This window comes from Manis pentadactyla, chromosome 9 (genome assembly GCF_030020395.1).
Source record: "Manis pentadactyla isolate mManPen7 chromosome 9, mManPen7.hap1, whole genome shotgun sequence".
Taxonomy (NCBI): Eukaryota; Metazoa; Chordata; class Mammalia; order Pholidota; family Manidae; genus Manis; species Manis pentadactyla.
Genome location: NC_080027.1, coordinates 118,631,656 through 118,656,441, shown reverse-complemented (window position 1 = coordinate 118,656,441; position 24,786 = coordinate 118,631,656). Strand labels below are relative to the sequence as shown.

The 24,786-nt window shown below is 34.6% G+C and overlaps 1 protein-coding gene across 3 annotated transcripts in view; it reads left to right on the top strand.

Annotated features, from left to right (window-relative positions):
* Positions 1 to 24,786, top strand: part of SYT14 (synaptotagmin 14) — a 174,788-nt gene that overhangs the window by 38,180 nt on the left and 111,822 nt on the right. For 2 of the 3 annotated variants that reach the window (XM_036912437.2, XM_036912436.2), the window contains exons 3-4: positions 17,038 to 17,202; positions 23,607 to 23,822. In XM_036912437.2, the coding sequence (XP_036768332.1) occupies positions 17,038 to 17,202; positions 23,607 to 23,822 (381 nt within the window). Of the gene's footprint in view, positions 1 to 17,037; positions 17,203 to 19,065; positions 20,309 to 23,606; positions 23,823 to 24,786 lie in introns of those variants that run through there. The other variant, XM_036912435.2, reaches the window with a different exon arrangement.

Sequence of the window (24,786 nt, the reverse complement as noted above, 5' to 3'; positions counted from 1 at the left end):
TCACCTGAAAGTTTCTGTGCCTTTGTAGAAAGAGATCCTTAGCTCTGTAGTCACAGGCTGAGATTGCTGAAAACCACAGCCAAAGTCTCACCCTGCAAGTGGCTGAATTACAATGCAAATCAATTCCCAACTTTATAGGGTGTGTGCTGTTGAAATGATGGCATTGATTGAGGGGGGAGTGAGATTTTGAAAACTGGAATAGGGACTACAGGAAAATCCTGATGATGCTGGGGTCACGGGCACTGAAGTCCTGAATTTGGCTGAGTCTTTGCCAAGAGAAGCTGCTATTCCACTCCCATTCCCATTTGAGATTAGTCCTGCTTTGCCTGAGGAAACTAGAATAGGTAGTTGCTTTGTGAGGCACTTCTGATTCTCCTGAACACTCGTCCCCACCATCCCTCATCCCTCTTTGCTTCTAGACCAAAAACTTGACTCAAGCCTCAGTGGGTCCCTGAGGCTATAGCCGTGTGGAGGTGTTCTTAGTCCAAAGGAACTTTATGATTGTTATCTTCCTTTTGTTAATGTGGTGTATCACATTAACTCATTTGCAGATACTGAACTATCCTTGTATTCCTGGAAGAAATCCCAAACATTCCTGGTAAATGATCCTTTTAATGTATTTTTAAATTTGTTTTACTAATATTTTGTAAAAGTTTTCTGGATCTATGTTTATCAGGAATATTTGCCTGTAATTTTCTTTTTTTTTGTATATCTTTGATTTTGGTGTCAGGGTAGTGCTGGCCTTGTGGAATGCATTTGGAAGCATTTCTCATGGTTTGGGGATTACTTTAAGAAGCATAGGTAATAACTCTCCTTTAAATGTTTGATAAGATTAACTTGTGAGGCCGTTTGGTCCTGAACTTTTCTTTGTTGGAATTCTTTTGATCACTGATTCAATTTTGTTATTAGTAATTGGTTTATTCAGATTCTCTATTTCTGGCCCAGTCTTGGAAGATTATATATTTCTAGGAATTTATCCATTTTTTTCTAGGTTGTCCAATTTTTTGTCATTATTTTTCATAATAATTGCTCATAATCCTTTGTATTTCTGAGTCAGTTGTAACTTCTCTTTTTTCATTTCTGATTTTGAGTCCTCTTTTTTTTTCTTGATGAACTTAGCTAAAGGTTATCAATCGTTTTACCTTTTTGAAGAGCCAGATCTTAGTTTCATTGATCTTGTATTGTTTTTTTAGTCTCTATTTCATTTATTTCTGCTCTGATCTTTCTAATTTTTTTCTACTAACTTTGGGCTTTATTCTTCTTCTGGTTCCAATAAGTGTAGGGTTAGATCGTTTGCTTGTCATTTTTCTTGTTACTTGAGGTAGGTCTATTTACTATAAACTTCATTCACTGTTTTTGCTGTATCCCGAAGGTTTTGAGTTATTGTGTTTTACTTTACTTAGTCTCCAGGTATTTTTCCTCATTGATTTCTTCTTTGACCCATTGGTTGTAGAGTATGTTGATTAGCATGTTTGTGTTTTTTCCAGTTTTTTTTTCTTGTAACTGATTTCCAATTTTATACAGTTTTGGTTGGAAAAGATGCTTGATATGATTTCAGTCCTCTTAAATTTACTGAGACTTGTTTTATGTTCTAATATGTGATCTATCCTGGAAACTGTTCCACGTACACTTGAAAATAATGTGTATTATGATGTTTTTGGATGGGAAGTCCTGTATATATCTAGTAAATCCATCTGGTCTAATCTGTCATTCAAAGCCTCTGTTTCCTTATTGATTTTCTGTCTGGATGGTCTTTCCATTGATGTAAGTGGAGTGTTAAAGCTCCTAGTTTTGTTTTATTTTCCATTTCTTCCTTTATTTCTGTTAATATTTATATATTTGGGTGTGCCTACATTGGGTGCATAGATATTTACAATCACTGTATCCTCTTATGGATTGATCTGATCCCTTTATCATTATGTAATGTCCCTCTTTGTCTCTTATTATGGTCTTTGTTTTAAAGTCTATTTAGTGTGATAAAAATACTGCTACCCTAGCTTTTTTTTCACTTGAATTTATATGGAACATCTTTTTATATTCCTTTACTTTCAACCACTATGTGTCTGTAGGTCTGAAGTAAGTCCCTTGCAGGTAGCATATTGATAGGTCTTCTTTTTTTTTTGTAACCAATTCAGTCACCCTGAATTATTTGATTAGAGCATCTAGGCTGTTTATATTTAGAGTAATTATTGATAGGTATGTACTTACTGCCATTTTGTTAATCATTTTCTGGTTGCTTTTTGTAGTTCTCTGTTCCTTTCTTCTTGCTCTTTTCCCTTGTGACTGGTGACTTTCTTTAGTGTTATGCATGGATTTCTTTCTCTTTATTTTCTCAGTTTTGATTTGTGGTTTTGAGTTTCATATATGACATCCTAAGCATGTAGATGTCAAAGTTGATGTTTGCATATGTTTGAACACATTCTAAAAGCACTACATTTTCCTGAGTGATATTCTATTAAGTATCAAGTTAATTGAAATCTAGTTCTCAGAAATATTCTCCTTCCTTTAGGCATGTTTCACTGTTTTGAAGCTAAAGGCTAAGTGAAAGAATATTTATGTATCAAGAGAAGCAAAAACATTAGAAATAATTTTCAAAAGATGTAAAGAAGTTTGGCTGCCACCCACTTGAATTTGAGTGGATGGCAGGGAAGAAAAAATTAAAGAAAGAATGTAAGTCAGGAGGACTTTAACCTAGTGGTTGAATTGTAATAGACCTAACCTGGCCTTTGGGGTCTTTGTTTGCATTAGCAAAGATCTAGAACTTTATTTAGAATAAAGTTCAGGCCCCTGCAGCACTTACTCCCAAATCGAAAACAAAAAATGACGTTTGGTAGTGTTCTGAAAGTTTCTGTAAAGGGAATGATATTGTATTTATGCCCTGTTTTTATTCTACTCTGACAGCCAAACCAATTGCTCTCTAAAATTCATTAAATATTGCCCCCATATCCTTAGAATTATACTTTTTTCCTTTATAAAGTTACTTTCATTGAGAAATGCTTTTTGTTTTCTTCTTTTTGATTTATTCCTTATTAAGTCCCCAAATGCATCATTTTTTTAACTTTTATGAGCCATTGGATATACTGTAGTGTTTTTATACAATTGTAATTATCATCTCTCACCACTAATTTATTTCCCTATTTTGGAAATTCTCAAAATTCCTTCATGAGTATGATATTTATAAATATTGTTATCACAGTAGCTTTAGCAGTTTGGGACTTATTTAAAATAGGATTTTCTTAACTCTTCTCCCAAGCAAATTGTTAATCTCAGTCCTACCCTATAAATTGTATACTCCTCTGGCCTTTCTTAGTAGCCTGTTTCAGTTTTTAATCCTCATAGGTAAATAGTATTTCTGTAATCAGTATTCAGCTGTCATTACAGGTCATTTTCTGTATTTTCTGATCTTACAGTTCTGCATTTTGTGGTCTAGCTTATCTGTATTTACTAAGACCTCAGGTAAACACTGTTTTGCCTTTTTTTCTACAGTATAAAGTAATTTCACCTTTGGAATTAGGCTTTTTAACATACGTTTAATGAATATGTTTCTCTCTGAACCTTTCAGTGTTCTTAGTTTTATTTTGAAACTGGAGACCATACTGCTTTAATAAGAATCTAATAGCATAATGGAAGGCTTAGTTTTCACCTGTTAGAAACTTTACACCAGTGATTTCTATTTGGCCTGTATTATACCATTATTTATTTTTAATTTCTTCTTAACACATTTTACTGAGACAACATTTTCATTAACCTTTTTCAGTGTTTGGCCCCTGGTGGGATAGTAATTGAAGTTATCCATCTTGAACGTCATTTTGTTTTGATGTATTATTTCTTTAATGTATTGAGCACCCTCATTTATCTTTCTTCCAGTGAAGTAGCAACCATGCCCAACCTAATGTTCCAAAGACCTTGTATAAAATTAATGAACATATTCTCAGTTCTTCCTTCAGTTTGAAGGTATTAAGTAACAGTTTTATAGAGTGATTCTCTTTAAGCTAATTACAATTTACTGAGTTTTAGATGTAGTTTTCCATACTTCTGTAGATATTCATTCTATTTTCTATCTGTCTTTGTGACATACAAAACTATATGCTGTTCCATGACTTCAATTTGTTGGGCCAAAAAAAAGAATATTCAGTTAAGGGGCAAGCAGCTTGAACAGAAAAGGAGTCTTTAACCATTAAGGCCTAGTCACCAGTAAAGGCAAATGTAGTAAACGAGAGAGGTTGGCAGAAGGCAAAGGAAGCAAAACTGGCTCTTAATACCGGGGTGCACCTGAGAGATGTCTTAGGTGATATGGCCTACCATGAAACCTAGTAACTTCTTATGCTTTCACATCTTCATCTAGAATCTAGATTCTGTTGGTAAGTTTGTTCATTAAACTAAAATTTCATTTTAGAGAAAATTGTGAGATTTGTTTAAGAAAGCTAGATATGTTTTCTTTCTCTACATAACATTCTTTCACAGAAAAGGAATTGATAAGTTATCTTGATATATTTCACTGACACATAAAAATTGCTCCTGGCATCACAAGTTTTTCTGGATAATTGAAGTTGGCGTTTTGTTAATTTGTACCACTATTGTCTCATATAACTGATAGTTGTTCTTAAAAACGTAATAGTATTTGGCATTTAACCCAGTCTATATGTCATTTACTTGATTCTCACTATGATCTTTATAAAAGGAAGATCATTTGGTAAAGCATGTGACTAGACTGCTGCCTTTTTAATATGTTCATAAAATCAATAAGTAATTTGTTAGATGACTGTGATATAATGCCATGGATCTTAAGTTTCCTCCTTATCATTGGAAATAGAGGCATTGATACAGCAAGTACAGAAAAAGCATTTTAAAAATTTAAACAAGACATGCTTATATATTTACTAGTTTGTATATGTGAGACAGCCTAAAAGTAGGCTCTAAGAAAAGTTTTTCTGTTCTGTAGCGTCATCTAGCTTGTTAGTCTATCATCATTTCTTGCTTAGATTATTGCAGTTACTTTATAAACTGTCCCTTACTGATCCTCATCCATTCCCATCCTTATTTATACACCAGAACGATCTTTTCACTTCCATGCTTCAAATACTTTTTTGAGTCCCCAATTCCTTCCTGATAAAGCCCAAACTCCTTAACATTTTTTTTCAAGGTCTTTCATGATTGTGCCTTTGCTTGCCATCCAGCTCTATCTCTTGCCACTTTACACCTTTTATCATGTTCCCTTAGTAGGTCATTATCTCTTGACTTTGAGCCCTTTTACTATAAATACTCTTCTTTTTGCCCCTTCTTTTTTCTTATTCTGGAATGTTCCTATTTCAGTTTATAAGTCACTTCCTCCAGGAAGTCTTAATTTTCAAGTCAAGTTTAGGTGTCCCTGTAGTACTTTATTAAGTCTCTTGAGTTCAGAGGCCATATTCGTCTTGTTCCAGCTTCATTACTATTGCTTAGTGTTTCCGGAATAAATTAATGTATAGGTAGTACTTCTCAGATTTTTCCACTTTAGAAAAGAGAACATCTATCACGTATGGGTAAACAGAGACAGTGCCTAAAAACATGAAGTTTTTGCAAGTTTTATATTTCATTTTATAAATTTCAGCAAATGTTCTTGTTTTATTTTTATCAGTAAAATGTAAAAAAGTCTCATTATTTAAGTTATGTAATTTAAATGACTTTTCCTAAATCCAACTACTGTGGGCACTACTGAAAGATGTGCCATGGTACATCACCAAATTTTATTTCTCTCGATTTCATCATCCCATTGTTTATTTTTCTCTTACTGATTGACAGATTCTTTCTTCAGTGGTGTGATTCATACTGATTTTGTTATGGGTATTTTTGTTAACTTACACCACTTCTCCTTATTTTATAGAACATTTTAAATTGAAATTAGTCCCTACTTGAAGGATTTAAACTTTGTATTTACAACCCCTTAGGGCTGAGACGCAAACTGCTCCCTGCTGATTCTGCGCCAGCGCTGCCGTGCTTGTTCATTGGCTGCTCAGTGACTCTGTCTGCATCTGAAGCTAAAGGGAATGTATTAGAGCTCTTTTGCAATGCTTTTAGAGTAATTTTTCTTTAAAGTTTCAAATATTTTTATCTTTTATTATGTCTGAGATTGTACACACACGCACAACACACACACACACATACACACATATTAATTATCAACAAAATGGTAGAAATGAATCACTTTGCAAATGGAATGTTACATTTTTAAAATCAGTATGCATTGGGAATGAAAGCAAAGCTCTCGAATTTCAAATTGCTGTATGGAAATAGAGGCACAATATGATGTTGAACTCTTATCGCCACTAAACTGTGCTGGATCTGTTTAGTGATAATGAGAAACATGATATGCTGTTAAAATAGATGGACTTTTAATTGCATATATATGTATTCTGATACAGGAAATCTGTATGCTTTAACTGTGCAGTATTTTCATCAAAGACTGTCTCTCCTCAAAATGGATTAAGTTGAGGGCAAAGGAAGATGTTTTTAGGATGAGCAAAGGATGTTTTAATCACTGCAGCAAGAGAAGTAGCTAGAGTGATATCAGCAAGATGACAGACTAGGAGATCCTAATATCTGTTCCCCCTACAAAAACAATTAAACAGCTACTGGTGAAAAGAGCTGTAGGACAGCTCCAGAGAACAATGAGGAAGCTGCATGAATCCAGCGGAGCACAAAAACAGAAGTGTCACATAGGAAAGTATGGGAATCATTTCACCTGTATCACCCCGTCCTCTAGTCCAGCACAGCTTGGCGCAAAGAGGGTGATCCCTTTGACCATGACCCCCTGCCCTCAGGGCAGGAAAGAAGAGCAGAAAGATTCCGGTAGCTTTTGCCACTGCAGTCGTGGATCCCAGTAGCCCTCATCACTGCTGTGGACAGACCCTCAGCTTTTGCCGCAAAGAACCTTGACAGTCTTTGTCAACACTAACCAACCCCAGCTGACAGAGCTGCCTGGAGTCCGTCCCACTGAGTCCCCCTGACCCGAAAAACAGAGTTACTGCAGCACCTCCACGTAAGAGCTGGAGCCCCCTTTTTGCTCAGCCCTCTCCCAGGTTGAAGCCATCACCACCTCCCCTCTCCCTATTCTTGCACCGCTGTGTTCATGCCCCAGACCTTGGCTCCACAGCCACTTCCCACGCACCCAGACACTGCTGCTTCAGTGGATCTGCATGTATGTGCCTGCGCCTCAGCGCTGGTGTTCCTGTGCATGTGCCTGCAACGCCCAGGATCTGGGTACTGGTACTACCACTGCTCTCATGTGCATGTCCCGGGGCCGGAAGAGGTACCCACTGCCACAAATTACTCCCACTGGGGAGGAGAGCAGGAGGACCCAGCAGTATTTGAAATTGTCCATTCAGAGAGGGAAAAAAAATCATAATAATGAAGAAAGCCAATGGAATTTATGGGACACTATCAAGGTAACAATACACGCATTATAGAATTTACATAGGAAGAAGCAGATGGGCTGGAAAGCTTATTTAAAGAAATAATGACTGAATATTTTGTAAATCTTTGGAGGAAATAGACCAGACTCATGAGGCTAAATGTTCCCAAACAGTATCAACCCAAGAAGACTACACTGAGATACATTGTAATCAAATTGTCAAAGGTCAAGGGGGAAGAATTTTGAAAGCAACAGGAGAAAAGTGACTTAACCACTACAGAGGAAGACCTGTAAAACCATCAGCAGGTTCCTCAGCAGAAACTTGGCAGGCCAAGAGGGAATGATATGATATATGCAAAGAGCTGAAAGAAAACTTGCAACCAAGAATATAATACCTGAAAAAGTTATTTTAAAATGAAGGGGAGATAAAGTCTTTCCAGATAAACAAAAACTGAAGGAGTTTATCACCACTAGATCTACTATACAAGAAATACGTAAGGGAGTTCTTCAAATTGAAACCCAGTACAAGAGCACAACCAGGGTGGGGTGGGGGAGTAAAATTGTAGAGTTTTGTATGTAATTGAAGTTAAGTTGTTATTAACTTAGATGATTATAAGCAAGCCTCAGGCTAACTACAAAGATAAAACCTGTAATAGATACACAAAAGATAAAGAGAAAAAAATCCAAGCAAACTGTTATTTAAAAAATTAACAGTCAACAAAGGCACCTAGCAAGAGAGGAAGAGAGGGACAAAATATTTGCACAACAGACAAAACAATGAACAAAATGGCTACACTGTCTTCACCTGTCAATAATTACTCTTAGTGTAAATAGATTAAAATCACCAATAAAGTTGCTAAGTGGATAAAAAAATAAGATCTAGCACTATGCTATCAACAAGGTACTCACTTTAAAGACACAGATAGGCTGAAGATGAGAAGATGGAGAAATATATTTCATACAAATGATAACTAAAAGGAAGCAGGAATGGCCATACTTAGACAAAGCAGGTTAAATATAAAACCAAGCCTTTTATAATAATAAAAAGGCTAATTCAGCAGAAAGCAATACTCATTATAAATATATATGCACTCAAAATCAAAGCATCTAAATAAGGTAAATATTGACAGATCTGAAGTCAGAAATTGATAGCAAAACAATAGTAGTGGGGAATTTGAATGCCTACTTAACAATAATGGGTAGAACATTCAGACAGAAAATCAGTGAACAGTTGACTTGAACCCTGCTTTGGATCAAATGGACCTAACAGACATATACAAAAGATTACAGTCAACAGCAGAATAATTCATAATCTTTTCAAATACAGAACATTTTTCAAGATATATCATATGCTAGGTCACAAAACAAGTCTTAACAAATTTAAGGAGATTGACATTTTAAATATCTTTTCTGATCATAATGCAATGAAACTAGAAATCAATAATAGCAAGAAAAATGAGAAAATTCACAAACGTTGGAAGCTAACACTCTTGAACAACTTTTGGGACAAATAGGAAATTAAAAGGAAATTTTGAAAGTATAGAGACAAAGGAAAATAAAAACAGCATACTGAAATTTATGGGATACAGCAAAAGAAGTAGGGAAGATTATCATGAAAAGAAGAGGGAAGGTTATTGTGGTAAATACCAGCATTAAGAAGAAAGATAAATAACTTTATACCTCAAAGAACTAGAAGAAAATCTAAGCCCAAAGTTAGCAGAATGAATGAAATAATTAAGATTAGAGCAGAAATAGAAAAGCAGTAGAGTAGACACAATAAAGCTAACAATTTTTTTTGAAAAGATAAATTGACAAATCCTTAGCTAGACTAAGAAAAAAGAGAGAAGACTCAAATAAATAGAATCAGAAATGAAAAAGGAGACATTACAACAGAACCTCAGACTGTTGTAAATATATATCAACAAACTGTATAATCTAGAAAAATTGAAAAATTCCTAGAAACATACAACCTACTAAAACTGAATCAAGAAGAAATGGAAAACCTGAACAGACCAATAACAAATAAGAAGTTTGATGCAATAATAAAAAATCTTCCAACAAAGAAAAACCCAAGACCAGATGCCATTGGTGAATTCTATCAAAAATTCAAAGAATTAATGCTAATCCTTCTTAAATTCTTCAAAAAAATAGAAGAGGTAACACGTTCAAACTCATTTGATGAGATCAGCAGTCCCCTGATACCAAAGCAAAGACACTTAAAGAAAAAAAAATAACTATAGGCCAATGTCTCTGAACAATGTAGATGCAAAAAAAAAAACCCTCAATTAAATAACAGCAGACTGAGCTCAACAGCATACCAGACGGATCCTGCACCATCACCAATTGGGATTTATTCCTGGGGTGCAAGGATGGTTTAACATACTCACACCAATCAACATACTACAACACATTAACAAAATAGAGGTAAAAAAACCACATGATTATCTCAATAGAGGAAAAGCATTTAACAAAGTCAAACCCATTCATGATTAAAACTGTCAACAAAATAGGTATAGAAGGAATGTATCTCAATATATAAATGCTAGATATGAAAAGACCACAGCTAACATAAAAATCAATGGGGAAAACGGAAATCTTTTCTGGTAAGAAAAGATCTGGCACAGGGTACAAGGAAAGAATTCCTAATCTCACTGCTTCTTTTCAACATAGCACTGGAAGCCCTAGCCAGAGCAATTAGACAAGAGAGAGAAATAAAATGCATTCGATTGGAAGGGAAAAAGTAATATTATCTCTGTTTGCAGATGACATGTATCTTGATCATTTTTATAGAGAATCCTAAAGACCTAACAAAAGCTGTTAGAACTAATAAATGCATTCAGTAAAATTGCAGTATACAAAATCAATGTACAAAAATCAGTTGTGTTTCTATGCACAACGAACTATCAAAAAGGAAATTAACAGTCCTATTCACAATAGCAACAAAAAGAACACAATATTTAGGAATAAATTTAGCCAAAGAGATGAAAGACTTGTACACTGAAAATAGAACATTGATGAAGGAAACTAAGACACAGATAAATGAAAAGACATTCCATGTTCATGGATCAGAAGAATTAATGTTGTTAAAATATCTACCCAAAGTGACCTACAGATTCAGTGCAATACCTATCACAAAATATCCTAAAATTTGTATGGAACCACAAGACTCCAAATAGCCAAAGAAATTTTGAGCTAGAAGACCAAAGCTAGCAACATCATACTTCCTACTTTCAAATGAAATTTCAAAGCTACATAATAAAAACAGTATGGTACTGGTATTTTTAAAAAGACATAGACCAAAAATGGAAAAAACAGAGAGCCCGAAAATAAAACCATCCATCTACAGTCAACTGTTTCAATAAGGGTGCCAAGAACACACAATAGGGAAAGGAATTCCTAAAATTCTTCAGGAATGGTATTGGAAAAACTGGATATCCACATGCAGTAGAATGAACTTGGGTCCTTATCTCACACCATATACAAAAGTCAACTCAAAATGGAATAAAGAATTAAATGTAATACATGAAACCATAAAAATACTAGAAGAAAACATAGGGGAAAGCGTGACATTGGTTTGCAACAAAAGCAAAAACAGATGTGGGATTACATCAAAAACTAAAAAGCCTCTGTGCAACAAAGGAAGCAGTCAGTAAAAAGGCCACATTTACAGTGGGAGAAAATATCTGCAAACCACATATGTGATAAGGCGTTAATATCTAAAACATGTAAAGAATGCATACAACTCAATAGCAAAAACAAAACAAAACCCCAAATCTGCTTCGACAATGGAGAAAGGATCCAATATATGTTTCTCAAAAGAAAATATGCAAATGGCCAACAAGTATATGAAAAGATGCTCAACTTTACTAATCATCTGGAATATGCAAATGAAATGGAGGTATTACTTCATAGCTGTTAGAATGGCTATTATCAGAAAGACAAAAGATAAGTGTTGGGGAAGGTCTGGAGAAAAGGGACCCTTGTACACTGTTAGTGGGAATGTAAATTAGTACAGCCATTATGGAAAACAGTGTGAAGGTTCCTCAAAAAATGAAAAATAGAACTACATTATGATCCAGCAATCCCACTTGTGTATATAGTCAAAGGAAACGAAACCAGAATTTCTAAGAGATGCCTGCACTTCCTTGTTCATCTCAGCCTTACTTACAATAGCCAAGATATGAAAATAATCTAAATGTCCATTGGCAGATGAATGGATAAATAAAATGTGGTGAACATATGCAATGGAATATTGTTCAGCCTTAACAAAGAAAGAAATCCTGCCATTTACAACAGTGTGGGTAAACCTTGAGGATCTTATACTAAGTGAAATAAGCCAGAAGCTGAAAAAGAAATACTGCATGATCTCTCTTACATGTAATCTAAAACCCACAGAGCAAAGAATAGAATGGTGGTTGCCAGGCTCTGGGGGAAGGGAGAAATGGGAAAGTGTTGGGCAGTGGGTACAAAGTCTCAGTTTTATAAAATGAATCGGTTCTGGAGATCCAATGCGCAACTAAAATTAACAATACTGTATTTCATACTGTGGATAAAATGATGGTTCCCTTGGCCAGGATTCTCACCTGGCCCTGGTTGGCTAGCTCACTACACGGCGTGTGGGCAGTAGATCGATATTGACTCTATATAAAGAGCCCTGCCCAGTGCTCTGGGAAACACGGTGGCAGAGCTGCAAGGCTGCAGGAGAGCATGGCAGAGACTGGAGTGGTGGCAGCTCCGAGGACAGAGACTGAGAAGGCTGGGGGTTAGAGAGGCCCAGAGGCAGAGACCAGAGACCGTCTTGCTGCGTGCAGACTCACTCTGAGTGGATGGGATTTTAGTGATTGACCTGCCACCTTGGGAATGACGTTGGGTATAACCCTTTCAGCCCAAGAACATTTTACTGTCATTTCTTTGGTCACACTGAATTCATGGTGAACTTGCCTAGGGCTGAAACCCATTGGCAAGACACATACTTGACAGTTGATAGGAGGATAGATCTTACTGTTCTCACCACAAAAAAGAGAAACAGGGATGATAACTGTGTGAGGTGATGGATATATTCATTAGCTTGATTGTTGTGATTTTTCACAGTCTACACGTGTGCCAAATCAAGTCGTACCTTAAATACAGTATTCAGTTGTTACTTCTATCTCAGTGAAGCTTGACAAAATATATAAAACCAAGAAATTTTATGCAGAAGAGAACTAGTTAACATAATATTAAAATACAGGAGGGCAGTGATATCTCCTTAAGAGAGATTGTTGGTATTGAATTGTCAAAGTCTTACCATGGCTCAGCAATGAAGATCTTACATAAAAGGAAGAGCAAAGAATCATTGAAAAACTAAAGGAAGGAAGAAGTGGCCTCATATATTATACCTGTATGGTTTATCATTCAGATAAATTTAGAGGAATTCAGGCATTGAATAGACAATGAAAAATTTTGAGGCAGTTGACCATAAATTTTATTCAAAAGAATGACTATGCTTCACTACAGGGAGATTTGCCAGGAATGTAAGTTTGTCTTAGTATAAACTTCATTGAAATTGTCATTTTGAAGCATTAATCAAGACTATTCTTGAAGAAAAATCTCTCCTAGAGAATGTTTCACAGTCCATTTTATATTAAGTATTTTGTTTAAATATAAGTATATTATGTGTATATTAAGTACACTATCAAGTCTAAACATTAAGCATATGGTTTAAATATTATGTATTTGGATTTCCATGCTTAATAAATGTTTGGGTTTTTGGTTTTTTTCAAGATCGATTTAGGATTTTTCATTTGTTATTGAATGACATTTCTATTTATTACATGGTACTTACAGGAAATACATTTCAATCTATTGATGGCTTGACATTTGAAACTAGTTGGGTAGCATCTGTTCTGTCAAGCTGTCACATAAGTTTCTCTTAGAGGGCAGTTTTATTTCTAAGATCTTAAGCAATGTCTCATATTGTTGCCATTTGTGACGTCCCCTCTGTTGTCCCTTTAAGTTACCCAGTAGTGAGTTATATTACTTAGTAAATGGTTTTTGTCTTTTGCTATCTGATTTTTAAAATAAAATCTAGAGTTAATAGTCATGTATTAATCATATCCCTTTCTTGATTTTTCTGTCTTCTTTCCAGTTTTACATCATAACAAAATTTTAAGTAAGATTTTATTTATGGGAGTAGCTGGGATGTTGCAAAAGGAAATTCAGACATAGCAAGTCAATCTTTTATCTTCCTACATTGTTTCTTGAAAATACTAGTAAATTCTCTATTTTATGTTCAAACCAGAGCAACATAGTTGTGAAATTTTTCTGACTAGAATACCAGAAAAGGTATTTAAGGCTGATTAAATAGAAAGCAAGTATTTCTTTTAAATTTAAGTTTTGTTCAAGAGATAAAATTGCATCTATTAAATGAATTATTAGAGCCTCCATGACATGTAGTTAGAGGACTAGTGTTTCATGCCTGGTAGGACAATTCAGCAACACAGACCTTATAATGCAAATTGTAAGTTGTTTCTTTTGAATCTTTCTTTTTTAAAGAATTATAAATAGCATAGGAACGTTTGTTTAATTTTACATTTAAAATAGATAAAATAGTTTTGTATAATTTATTTTATTATTCATGTTTTGATACAAATAAATTTAATTTAGAGAAGAGTATCACACAAATAACTTAGTATTGAAAATATGTAGGCTTAATAAGTATCTCCCATAAATTAATTTTTATGTGTATCCTAGTGTTTGTGTCATAAACCTTACATAGAAAATGTTCTTCTCTAACAAAATGGGAAGTAGAATTGAGGTGAATTCTGCAATACTTTCAAAGCCAAAATGAATTTGTCTTGCTTTTAATTTGTAAGACTATAATTGTATCATTTTCTTTCCATGACCAGTTTGTCTGTAGAAATTAAAATGCATTTTGTCACTATTCTTGAAGCTTGAATTTTGACAAAGTGATATTTTTTTTAAGTTTGCTTCTTGTAAATATATATATTCATTTCTAAATATATAGTAAAAGTCACTACTAAAGCCAGGTAAGTATACATGACATGATCATTAATCTTGAATCAGTTCAACTTTTTGTATTTTCTGGTGGGCTGTTACTTTACACCTTGTACCCTTTTCTACTTGCATTATAGTCCTTAGATACTTCACATAGAGGATCGTATAGCTCACGAAGACCTTACATTTTTATTGAGCATTACTAATGAATATACTAAGGTTATTGTTCCATAGACGAATGTTTAATTTTTAAAGTTTTATTTATTTCATTAACTTTTAGAACATGACATACAAGAATGTACCATTGATTTTGGTTTCTAAGCTTAGTTCTTAAATGAAGTTTGGATATTTTGAAAGGATCTTGAATAGAAAAAATTATGATGCCAGTTTTATAATTTATATATTTATTTTGAGAAAGATGAAAATATAGTTGGTATTTTTAACATATGTAAGAAAGTAAACCATACAGTTATTTTCTCATATGTAGTAAGCTGTATTACTTTAATCACATAGTTTTCCCTTATTTTATATATTGCAGGTTGGCATGTAAGGAAGCAATATTGCTTGGTATTTAAGGCCATGGGCTCTGGAGTCAGAATGTCTGGGTTCAAAGCTGAGTTCTACCATTTTCTAGATTTGTGACCTTAAACAAGTTAATTACTCTCTGGGCATTAGTTTACTAATCTAAAGAGTAAGTTAATGTATAGTACTACCTTTGTTTTCTCATTTGGTCTTCTAAGAGATGGAAGATTTTCAGGCTGCATATTATTTAACCCTTTGTGTTCACTTAAGGAATCAAATTTCTGAATGTGTTTGGGCCTGGATGAAAAGGGGAGTTCCTATACACATTTGCTATTTACAGTGTAATATTGCATATAAGTATATTGAGCATTTTCCCTCTTCATACCAGGTTCTGTCCTGCTTCTGACCTTCCTAGCTACTAGAAATGCTAATGACAGCTCTGTTTTCATTTTACCACCAGGCTTGATACATACCACTGTTTTTATGTAACATACCTTAGATTCTTTTGTCAGACTATTGTTCTCTTTCCTGACTGTTCTCCAGCCTGGGAACAAAACAGGCAGGGCTGATATTTGAGCATAACTTCTTAGTTCTGGTAATGGGCTGTGTTTTTCATCACCAGCCTGATAATCACACAGCACCGGGACTGTTCCTACCACCTCCTCCCCTGCCTCTCACTCCCCTCCCTTACTGCCTCTCTGCCTCCACCCTCTGCCACAAATACTACTGACCCAGCTTTGTATCATCAGTTCCACCCCTGGACTGCCTGGCTTTCACACATAAAGAAAAGCACTCATCATTGACTAGTTGGTGACTTCACTTTAAACAAATGAGTCAGATGCTAATCGCTGTGGCTCTTCTGATGAAAGAAAGACTCTTGGAGGAGGTGGCATTTTAGTTGCTCCTTGAGCAGTGGAAGAAGAAAGAATAGGTTGCAAGGTTGTAGCAGATATTTGAGGCTTCGGATTCATTCTCAGCTAATAACTGGAGTATGATGTACAGGGCACTGACTGGGGATACAAAAATGTAGTTCCTGTTTAATCCCAAGTGACTGGTGTAGTGACAAAATAATGCAAATATTGAAAGGAAAGCGATTGCTGGGCATTGGAGAAGTTGGACAAGTTATTGTTTATTCTCATTTTACAAAGTCTCCATGGGTGATTTAATGTATTCTCTTGAGATCAGATTATCTTGAGAATCTGGTGGGTAGTTCATCATAACAGTTTCATAGCGTTTCCAGAATACAGAGTGATCTCCTGTCTCCTTACACATGTTGCTTCTTCTGCCTGGAATAGTGTTAACCAGGGTAATTCTTACTGATTCTTAAAATGTAATCATAGAGGCCGTAACTGTCAGAAAGTTTACTTGATACCTCAACACTGGACTAGATGTTCTGTGGGTCTCATAGTCCCTGTTTCCCCCCAGTCAGAGCCTTTATTACCTCATGGTGTGGCTGCCTTCCCTATACTGTTCATGGAAGACAGGGGCTGTGGGGGTGATAATGCCCGGTGTACGGCTGCTGCTCCAGAAGTATTTGTTGGTTGGGTGAATGAGTGGGATATGGTAAAGAGGAGACGTGGTCATTCCAGGCAAAGGGAAGAGGATGAGCAAAAATAAGGTGGGCGGTAATGCCTAGAGCTGTTTCTGAGGCAGTGAATAGAACCATTTGACTGAAGTGTAATATTGGAAAGAATCCTGGAGCTTTGAATGCCAGGTTAAGAAGCCCAGAATTTATGTAATGAAGGGCGATTGAAGTTTAAAGAGATAATTGTTATGTGTTCTCACAGATGTGACTAATATACCCATGCACAGGAAATAATTTTTTTAAGTCTTTGTGTTAAAATGTTTGTAATACTCTTCAATGGACTAAACATATAACTGCCCATTTTGTAGGCTCCTCTTAGGTTGTGCCAACATAATTTGCAGGGAAACTTTTGAAAGATTTGAGTAGATGCTGTTGAATGATTTGAACAACTCATTAAACTGTACAATTTGCTTTTCTTATATTGTGATCTATGACAATTAAAAAATATAATTTCACGGCAGTAATCTAACATGTATGGGGTTTCCTTCCTATTTGTAGCTTAAAGGAGAATAAATACTTACAGCTGTGACTTTTTTTTCTCTAGTATCTCCAGAGGCGTTTGGATTTTTGTCAGCTGTTGGGGTGTTTATTATCTTGATGCTGCTCCTTTTTCTCTATATTAATAAGAAGTTCTGTTTTGAAAATGTTGGCGGGTTTCCAGATCTCGGTTCAGGATACAGTACAAGGAGGAATTCACAGGATAAAATTTGTAAGTATCACCCTGCTTCTCTTGTTTGTTCTTTCTATCTGTGCTATTCTACTGTTTCATTTTTTTAAATATAAAAAATAGTATAAAGGTGACTTTTGACATATTGACATATTTGACATATTTTTGACTGACATTTGAGCCACTATTCTGTGAGAGTAAAAGCTCTATTAAGTAAATTATGTTCAGTTATCTTTCTGTTGCCCACAAATTGCTAACATATTGCAAAAGATGAATTGTAGGCTATCACAAAATAGCATTTTTGTTTTTCATATATGAGGTATACTTTTGAGCCTATATCATGAGTAGCATGCTTTAAGAAGGAAGTATTTTGTTACTTTATATAATAAGCTTAACTTTATTGTCCAAATAACTCTCTAGAGGGTTTTTTTCCGTGTCCCTATAATGCTTTTAAAGTATTTACCCTTTTTCTTCACCTACTGTTGAATTCTCAGCTGATGGATAATTTTATCATTTGGAGAGCGGTTTGCCTTAGTAACTTAGTGTACAGATAAAATCTGGTTGCGAGAGTTAGTGTTGCTGTCCCTCCCTTAGCACCACAGGCATTCTATCACTTCCTATTACTAGATACTGGGACAGATGAGGACTATAATACTGTTCTTTCTCTTATGGAAATATTTTCCTTGGAGTTATTTTTTAAATTATTATAAATCTTATTTGCTATTTCCAAAGTCTGGCTTAATCTAAATGACAACTGGAGCAAGTTGAGAACTTGAAAGCAAGGTGTTAATTTAGAAGAATTTTGAGGAGCAGTAGCAGAGGAAGCTTGTTTTTCTTGTCAATGTACATGTGTTGGAGGGGTGTTGTTTACTTCTGATAACTTAAAAACTGATGGCCTCATCGCTTATAAAAATCTATTCATCATTGAATTACATCTGTGACTTTTGCTTTAGGAAACTAGTACTTTATGTGGTCTTGATTTGATTAAGTTTAATGCTTCTCATACTTCAGTCCTGCGTTTTGTAGAATGAACTGTTAAAGATCTCGTTAGGCCATCTCCAAAAATGCCCTGGTTCAGCATTTTCTGATTTTTCTCTGGTCTAATAATCCTTTTACTTTTAAAAATTATTGAGGAACCCCAAGGAGCTTTTGTCTATTTGAGTTATGTCTATTGTTAGGTGACATATTAAATTTAAGATGAGAACAATTTTTAATGTTTTTATTAGTTTATTTGTAAAAACAATAAGCCTGTTACATGTTAATATACATAACATTTTTAAATTTAAAAACGTATTTTCTAAAACAAAACAAAACAAAAGTTTGGTGAGAAGAGTGATATTGTTCTGTAACTTTTGCAAATCTCTTTAATGACTGGTGTAGAAAGACAGAAACAGCTGTATTCGCCTATCTCTTTCCATTCAGTGTGTCCTGTAGTCTGCAGAAAACTCCAGTGTTCATTTGTGAGCGAATGCAATTGAGAAAAGTTAAACATCCCATTATTATTACTATTATAAATATATGTATGCTATAAATACATATAGTTTTGACATTGAGGATCCATTGGAAAGGTCTGGGGGACTTTCTTAATTTTTCTGAGCCCTAGTTTTCTTTCTTATTAAATAGGAATAATATTTACTTCCTAGAGTTATTATAAGATCAAGTAAGATAAAATTTGTAAATCAGAATGCCCTGCATGTGGTAGTCACTCAGCACATGTTCACTTTCTCTCTATTCTAACTTCTCTGTGAAATTGTTTATGTATTTTGCCCTTATTATTTTTCTTAATTTTAAATGACATTGTTAGTGTGTTAATAAGACAGGGTAGGTTCCCTACATAGACTATTAATAAGTTAATTTAAAGTACATAATAAAAATCCTTTTTATACTTTTTCCTGCAGGTATAGAATAAAAAACCAATAGTATTTGAGGGGAAAATACTATCTTGCTGCTGTTTTGATAGCTATGGAGTAGGAAAAAAATGTCATTACGTTTAAACCAAGCTGTTTGGTTTTTTTTTTTCTTTTTCTGGAAGAGTCTACTTCAACATATTTCTTCCAAAGCCTAATGCATTTACAGAAAGATTAAGTCACAATGTGAAATACTAATATTGAGCTCTCAAGTAGCAGCATTTAAATAAATGTTAAATTCCAATTCCAAAGTGGTTGATATTTTGAGAAGAGAGGATTCCATTATTGCACCTTTTAGGAACAAGGAATTAGAAAAATGGCATTTTTCAAAAGTTTTCAGCAGAATCTGCCTTCAGTGTCTTCTCTGATGGAAACGATCAGTAATGCTGTAGACGATTTGACCACTGCTGTTGGGGAAGTCAGCTGTGCTTTAACTGACTCAGTTGCTGAACAGGTAACGAGTATGATAAATGGCTTTCGCCCAGAAGAGGAAAGCTCTGTAGCAGCAGAAACTGTAGATACTTCTAAACAAGAAAATGCCATGTTACCAGAAGTTTCCAAAAACACTAATTGTCAGAAAACACAATCCAATTTAGAGCACAGAGCAAATCAAATAAATTATTACAATACTTCAGTTTCACAAAAGCAAGATCAAGGAGTGAATGAAGAAGGAGTTTTTAAATATGTTAATGATAGACAACAGACTCTGCTGGAACACCAAGAAGCAGATAATGCTGGTGAGTCTTTGAAAGGCCACACGAGTGATGGTGGGATATCAGGTATCAAGCAGAACGCAAGGGCTGGATCCACTTGTCAAGAGCTTGAATATACTGACAGATGTAAACCAATTGGATTGGGAATATCCAGTAATGGTAAGAATGATTTAAAGGAGCTAGGATATCAAGAAATGAAAGAAAATCATTTAAAGAAATTTGAAAAACTTAGTAAAAGTGAAGGATCCACAGGAAATGAGTGTTCAGGAAATGAATGTTCTCCAAGAGATATTTTGATAAACAATAGACATACGATACAGAAATCCATTAGGAAAGAAGATACAGGTCCAGCCTCATCATCTAGTTCTAGAGATGAGTTACATGGAAAAATCAAGGAACAAATACATCCAGCAAAATGCTACAAAGTGAAGGGTGGCATAGACACCAAGAAAAATGAAGCCATTTCTGCCAACAAAGGAATAGCAAAGAGTAAGAATGAGAAATATTCTAGGATAATACTACAAAAAGGTGAGGTCTCCTGATGTGGGTTTGAGTGATAAAATCTCCTCTCCTCTTGCTTTTTTAAATTAGGAAAACATCCAAATTTCTGAACTTTCCTATACATGTCTACCTATATAATTTAAGACTTTCTTAAATCCTCTTACTGGGAAACATTTTTAAAGTCAGTCAGGTTTTTTCTCACAGTCATTTCAAAAGCATTCATGTTATTTGTATACCAGTAAGTTCAGTATTGCCCCAGTACCTGTGTTACTGGCCAATTTTTCAGTGACCCTAATTTCCTTAATAACCAGAAACTCCATATTTTTTAAAAATAGTGTGCATAGTTAGAGTTCCTTTTATGTGCTGTAGTTGAATTTTAAAATTTTGTGTCTTTGTAACAAACCCCTAAGTCCTTCATTTAATATCGTTCTTGAAATCTATGCCACTAAGAATCTGTATCAAGTGTTTCATATATAATTTTCCTGGAGAGCAATAGATTTTATTTTACTGAATAACATGCTTCAGAATGTGTCTATTCACTTAGCCATATATTAAGAATTTTATATGACTGTTCTGTGTTTATAGTGAGTTTACATGAGCAATCTATTAATTTATGAGTTCTCTATGTAAAATTAAGATTCCAACTAAGCATTTACAGTTTCACCCACAGTATCTGTGACAATTTTCACAATAAGCCAACAGCTATTTGTTTTGGTTGCACAATTGCTTCATAATGCTGATAATTAGTTCTGGTAATCCCTTAGTCATTTCTGTTTATCACTGATCTGATCACAAGGCCACAAGTACACTGTCTTTTGTTTATAAAATACACAGCTGGAATTTTTCTATAAATTTGGATTCTCATAAAATAGCGAAAATCTGAGCAGTAGAAATGAGGAAGACTTTTTCAGTTCGTCTGCATAACTTCATAAATCATAGAGATCTGCTATTTATCAATTTTATGAGTGGTTTTTAAGTGACAGAAAAGAGGATAGATGAGATGAGCTAGTAAAAAAAGAATGCCAATTCTTGGAGGTGTGTCCATTTTAGAGCCTGTTCTTCTAGGTATGTTTTAAATGTCAGATTCTGTAGGGTTTGCTAGACTTGGTTGAGTTTTGGTAGCCTTAGTACTTGAAGTAGCAAAAATAAAGTTAAGTAGAATAGTTTACATATTGTTGATTTAGAAAATAGTGGAATGGATGCTAGTAATAAATACTTCACAAGTAGCAGTACAGGGTTTTTTATTTTGTTTTGATTTGTTTTCATTAAGAATCATGGTGGCCCCTCAAGAAACCAAACATCTCTCAAGTATTCTAGATTATAATCAACACTAAATTTAAACTTACGTTCTCAATATCATTTTGCAACTCATTCAACCCATAAATTATCCCTCCATATAGTTGAACTGTATTACTTTTCCTAGAACCTGTGTTCTAGGTTCTGACATAAAGCTTTAAGGTACAGAAAGAGGAGGAAGAGTTTTCTTCTCTATTTCTGAATGCAGAGCTACTTCAGGAGATGTGTTCTAAGAGGTGAAGCGTCACTATAGAATTTCTAGTTCACCCTCCTCAGAGCGCTCCTGCTGCCTTAAGATCACCACCTCGGCATCCCACAAAAAGCTAAAAGCTCTGACCTAGGAGTCAGACTGCCTAGTTCTAGACCAGACCTGCCGGCATCTCCTCACTGTTGAATAGAACTTTCTGCAATGATGAAAAAGTTCTACATATATGTATTGTTCTATATAGTAACCGCTAGCCACATGTAGCTATTGAGCACTTAAAACATGGCTAGTAGCACTAGGGAAGTGGATTTTAAAGTTTATTATTTTTGATTAGTTTAAATAGCTGCATGTGGCTAGTGACTACATATTGGGTAGTGCAGGATGTCACCGGTCATAGTCCTACCCTTTAATGGCTTTATTTACTGAATTAAAAAGTGGAACTTAGACTAGAGAAATCTAAGCTCCCTTACTTCTAACTATAAACATCCAATTTCTGTCCCATATTTTAAAGTGACTTATTCTGTGTCTCCTCACCTGAATTTCAAATCTTGATTCCTTTAGGACAGATGATCTCAACTGAGTTTAAAAATGTTTGGACAGAACTAACAAATTCTACCTGCTGTGGTTTCTTTATCCTTCCAGAGCTGTTTTTTAATTCTGAGAAAGTTTTGTCTTGTTTTAAATGAACCTCAACCTGGTGCAGTTTCAAAATTTTTACCTTCTTTAAAATAAAAATGGAAATAACTAGTCTTTTAAAAATAATATAAAATTTATTCCTCCTGAAAATTTTATTTGAAATTTAGGTGTATTTAAGTAAAATTTTCCTAATAATTCCACTTTCCACACATAAGAAGTATTAGGTTTGGTGTATATCCTTCCACATATTTTTGTATGTGCATATAAATATATCTGAATATTTGTGCATATATATATTTTAATAAGAATGTATATTTTATAACCTTCTCTTTTATCTTAGCATGATGTGTTCTTTCCCTGTGAGTCCTTGTAAGTTCACCTTTTCATTTTTAATGACTACATAGATATATCAAAATTTACTTAGTTAAAGCCCTTTGATGGATGTTTAAGTTATATTTTATTTTTGTTTCCTTTTGCTTTTAAATACAATGTAATGAATGAATTGTCTCAAATATCTATTTTCACTCACCTGCTAATTATTTTCTTAGGCTGAATTCTTAGAAATGGAAGGGATAGATTTCTAAGTATGGATCAGAGACTGTGCAGATTTAAAAGTTTGATATATATTGTCAAATTTTTCTCTAGAAAAGCTGTGCCAATTATAATTCCATTAATATTACATTCCATTGATCTGCCCATTTCTCTTTTCTACTCCTAACACTAAGCCCTGTCAGTTTTGAAATGTTGGCCAAGATGATAACCAGAAGTGTATCTTGTAGCGTGAATTATTTGAATCAGGGCCATATATACTGGCAATGCTTAGAACTCCTTGGTGTGCTACTGATCCTTTCAAAAAATGTGTAAGGCAGTGAGCCCTCTTATTTCCTTTATCTGTAACATGGTTGGAAAATCCCTGTGACTAACAATTTTCTGTAAGTAGAATATACAAATTGATCTTTTTCTATTAAAACATAAAAATCTAAAGCTTGAGCTTCTTAAATGGAAAAAAAAACTTCTCTAAAGGTGAAAATTGCAGATCATGTGTGTGCATATATATATATTTATACATATTTGTATATATATATGGATCTATTTTTGTGGTTGTGTGTGTGTGTGGAAAACTACAGCAAATTCATCATACTTTATTTCATTAAAATTTTGATTTGTTTTACTTGTCATTCCAAATAGATAATTCCTACATGGACAAAGATGAACATGGTTCATCGTCCGAAAGTGAAGATGAAGCACTGGGTAAATACCATGAGGCCTTATCCAGGACGCACAATTCCAGACTCCCACTGGCAGATTCTCGACAAAAGAACTATACTTGGGAAACAAGACAAAAATACAGTCCACTATCTGCAGAGTATGATGGATACAGTAGTGAAGCATCAATAGATGAAGGTAAGATAGATGAATTTCATAATGTTTTTAGATGGCACACTACAGTGTTAGATTATTTGTGCCCCAAATTCTAGGCATCTGTGGTTGCACAATAAACAAGAGATAGCACATGCGGTAGAGTCACGTTTCTGGGAATACCATTTATTCACATTCACATCTTTGGGCTTAAGCCAGAAATCAAAACACCCCAAGAGCAAAACACCAAGTAACTTAAGTACAGTACTAATTCTAGCTCTTTTTCCACAATATGAACATATGCCTACCAAGCATGAGATGGAAGATGTGAGTCTGCTATTGTCTCAGTTGGAATCAGTTCCAAAATACCTGTTATAGGAACTGATATAGTTGAAGTGTCTCACAGTGTTGAGTATGATTCCAGTGTATAAATGTATGCTCCTCCACTCAATATGGCCCCAACCGGGAGCCAAAGACTTCATGTGCCACACACAGAAGCAATGGGGATCTGTTCTGTGTGACAGGAAAAACTGTCTGAGATGAATTTATTGACAGCTGGTACTATCATACTGTGCTGTAAGGGTGATCTAAGGAATGCTCAAGGATTATTTTGTCTGTGATTGACTTTTGCCTCATGTATTGATATTGACTTTAAAACTCAAGCTCTGTAGAAGATGCAAGTCTGCTCTCACATATTTTTATATCTTTCTATAAGAGAAAAGAGGTTTTGCCATTAATTAAAACATATTTATTTCTGCACTGAAGTAATTCATCTGTTTGGTGCAATTGTATGACTACTGCTAGCAATTATTATCTTTATACCCAGATAGGAAAAAAAGAGAAATATATCTTAGCATTTTAATGATGATAAACAAAAAGTCACCTTAATTTCATTGCTGTGGTTTGTGCTATATCACTTATCACTATTGATGACTTAAAGTCTTACCCCAGCCCATAAAAGTTGTCAGAGAAGCTAACTCATCTTTTTTTGTATTTGATTTAATATTTG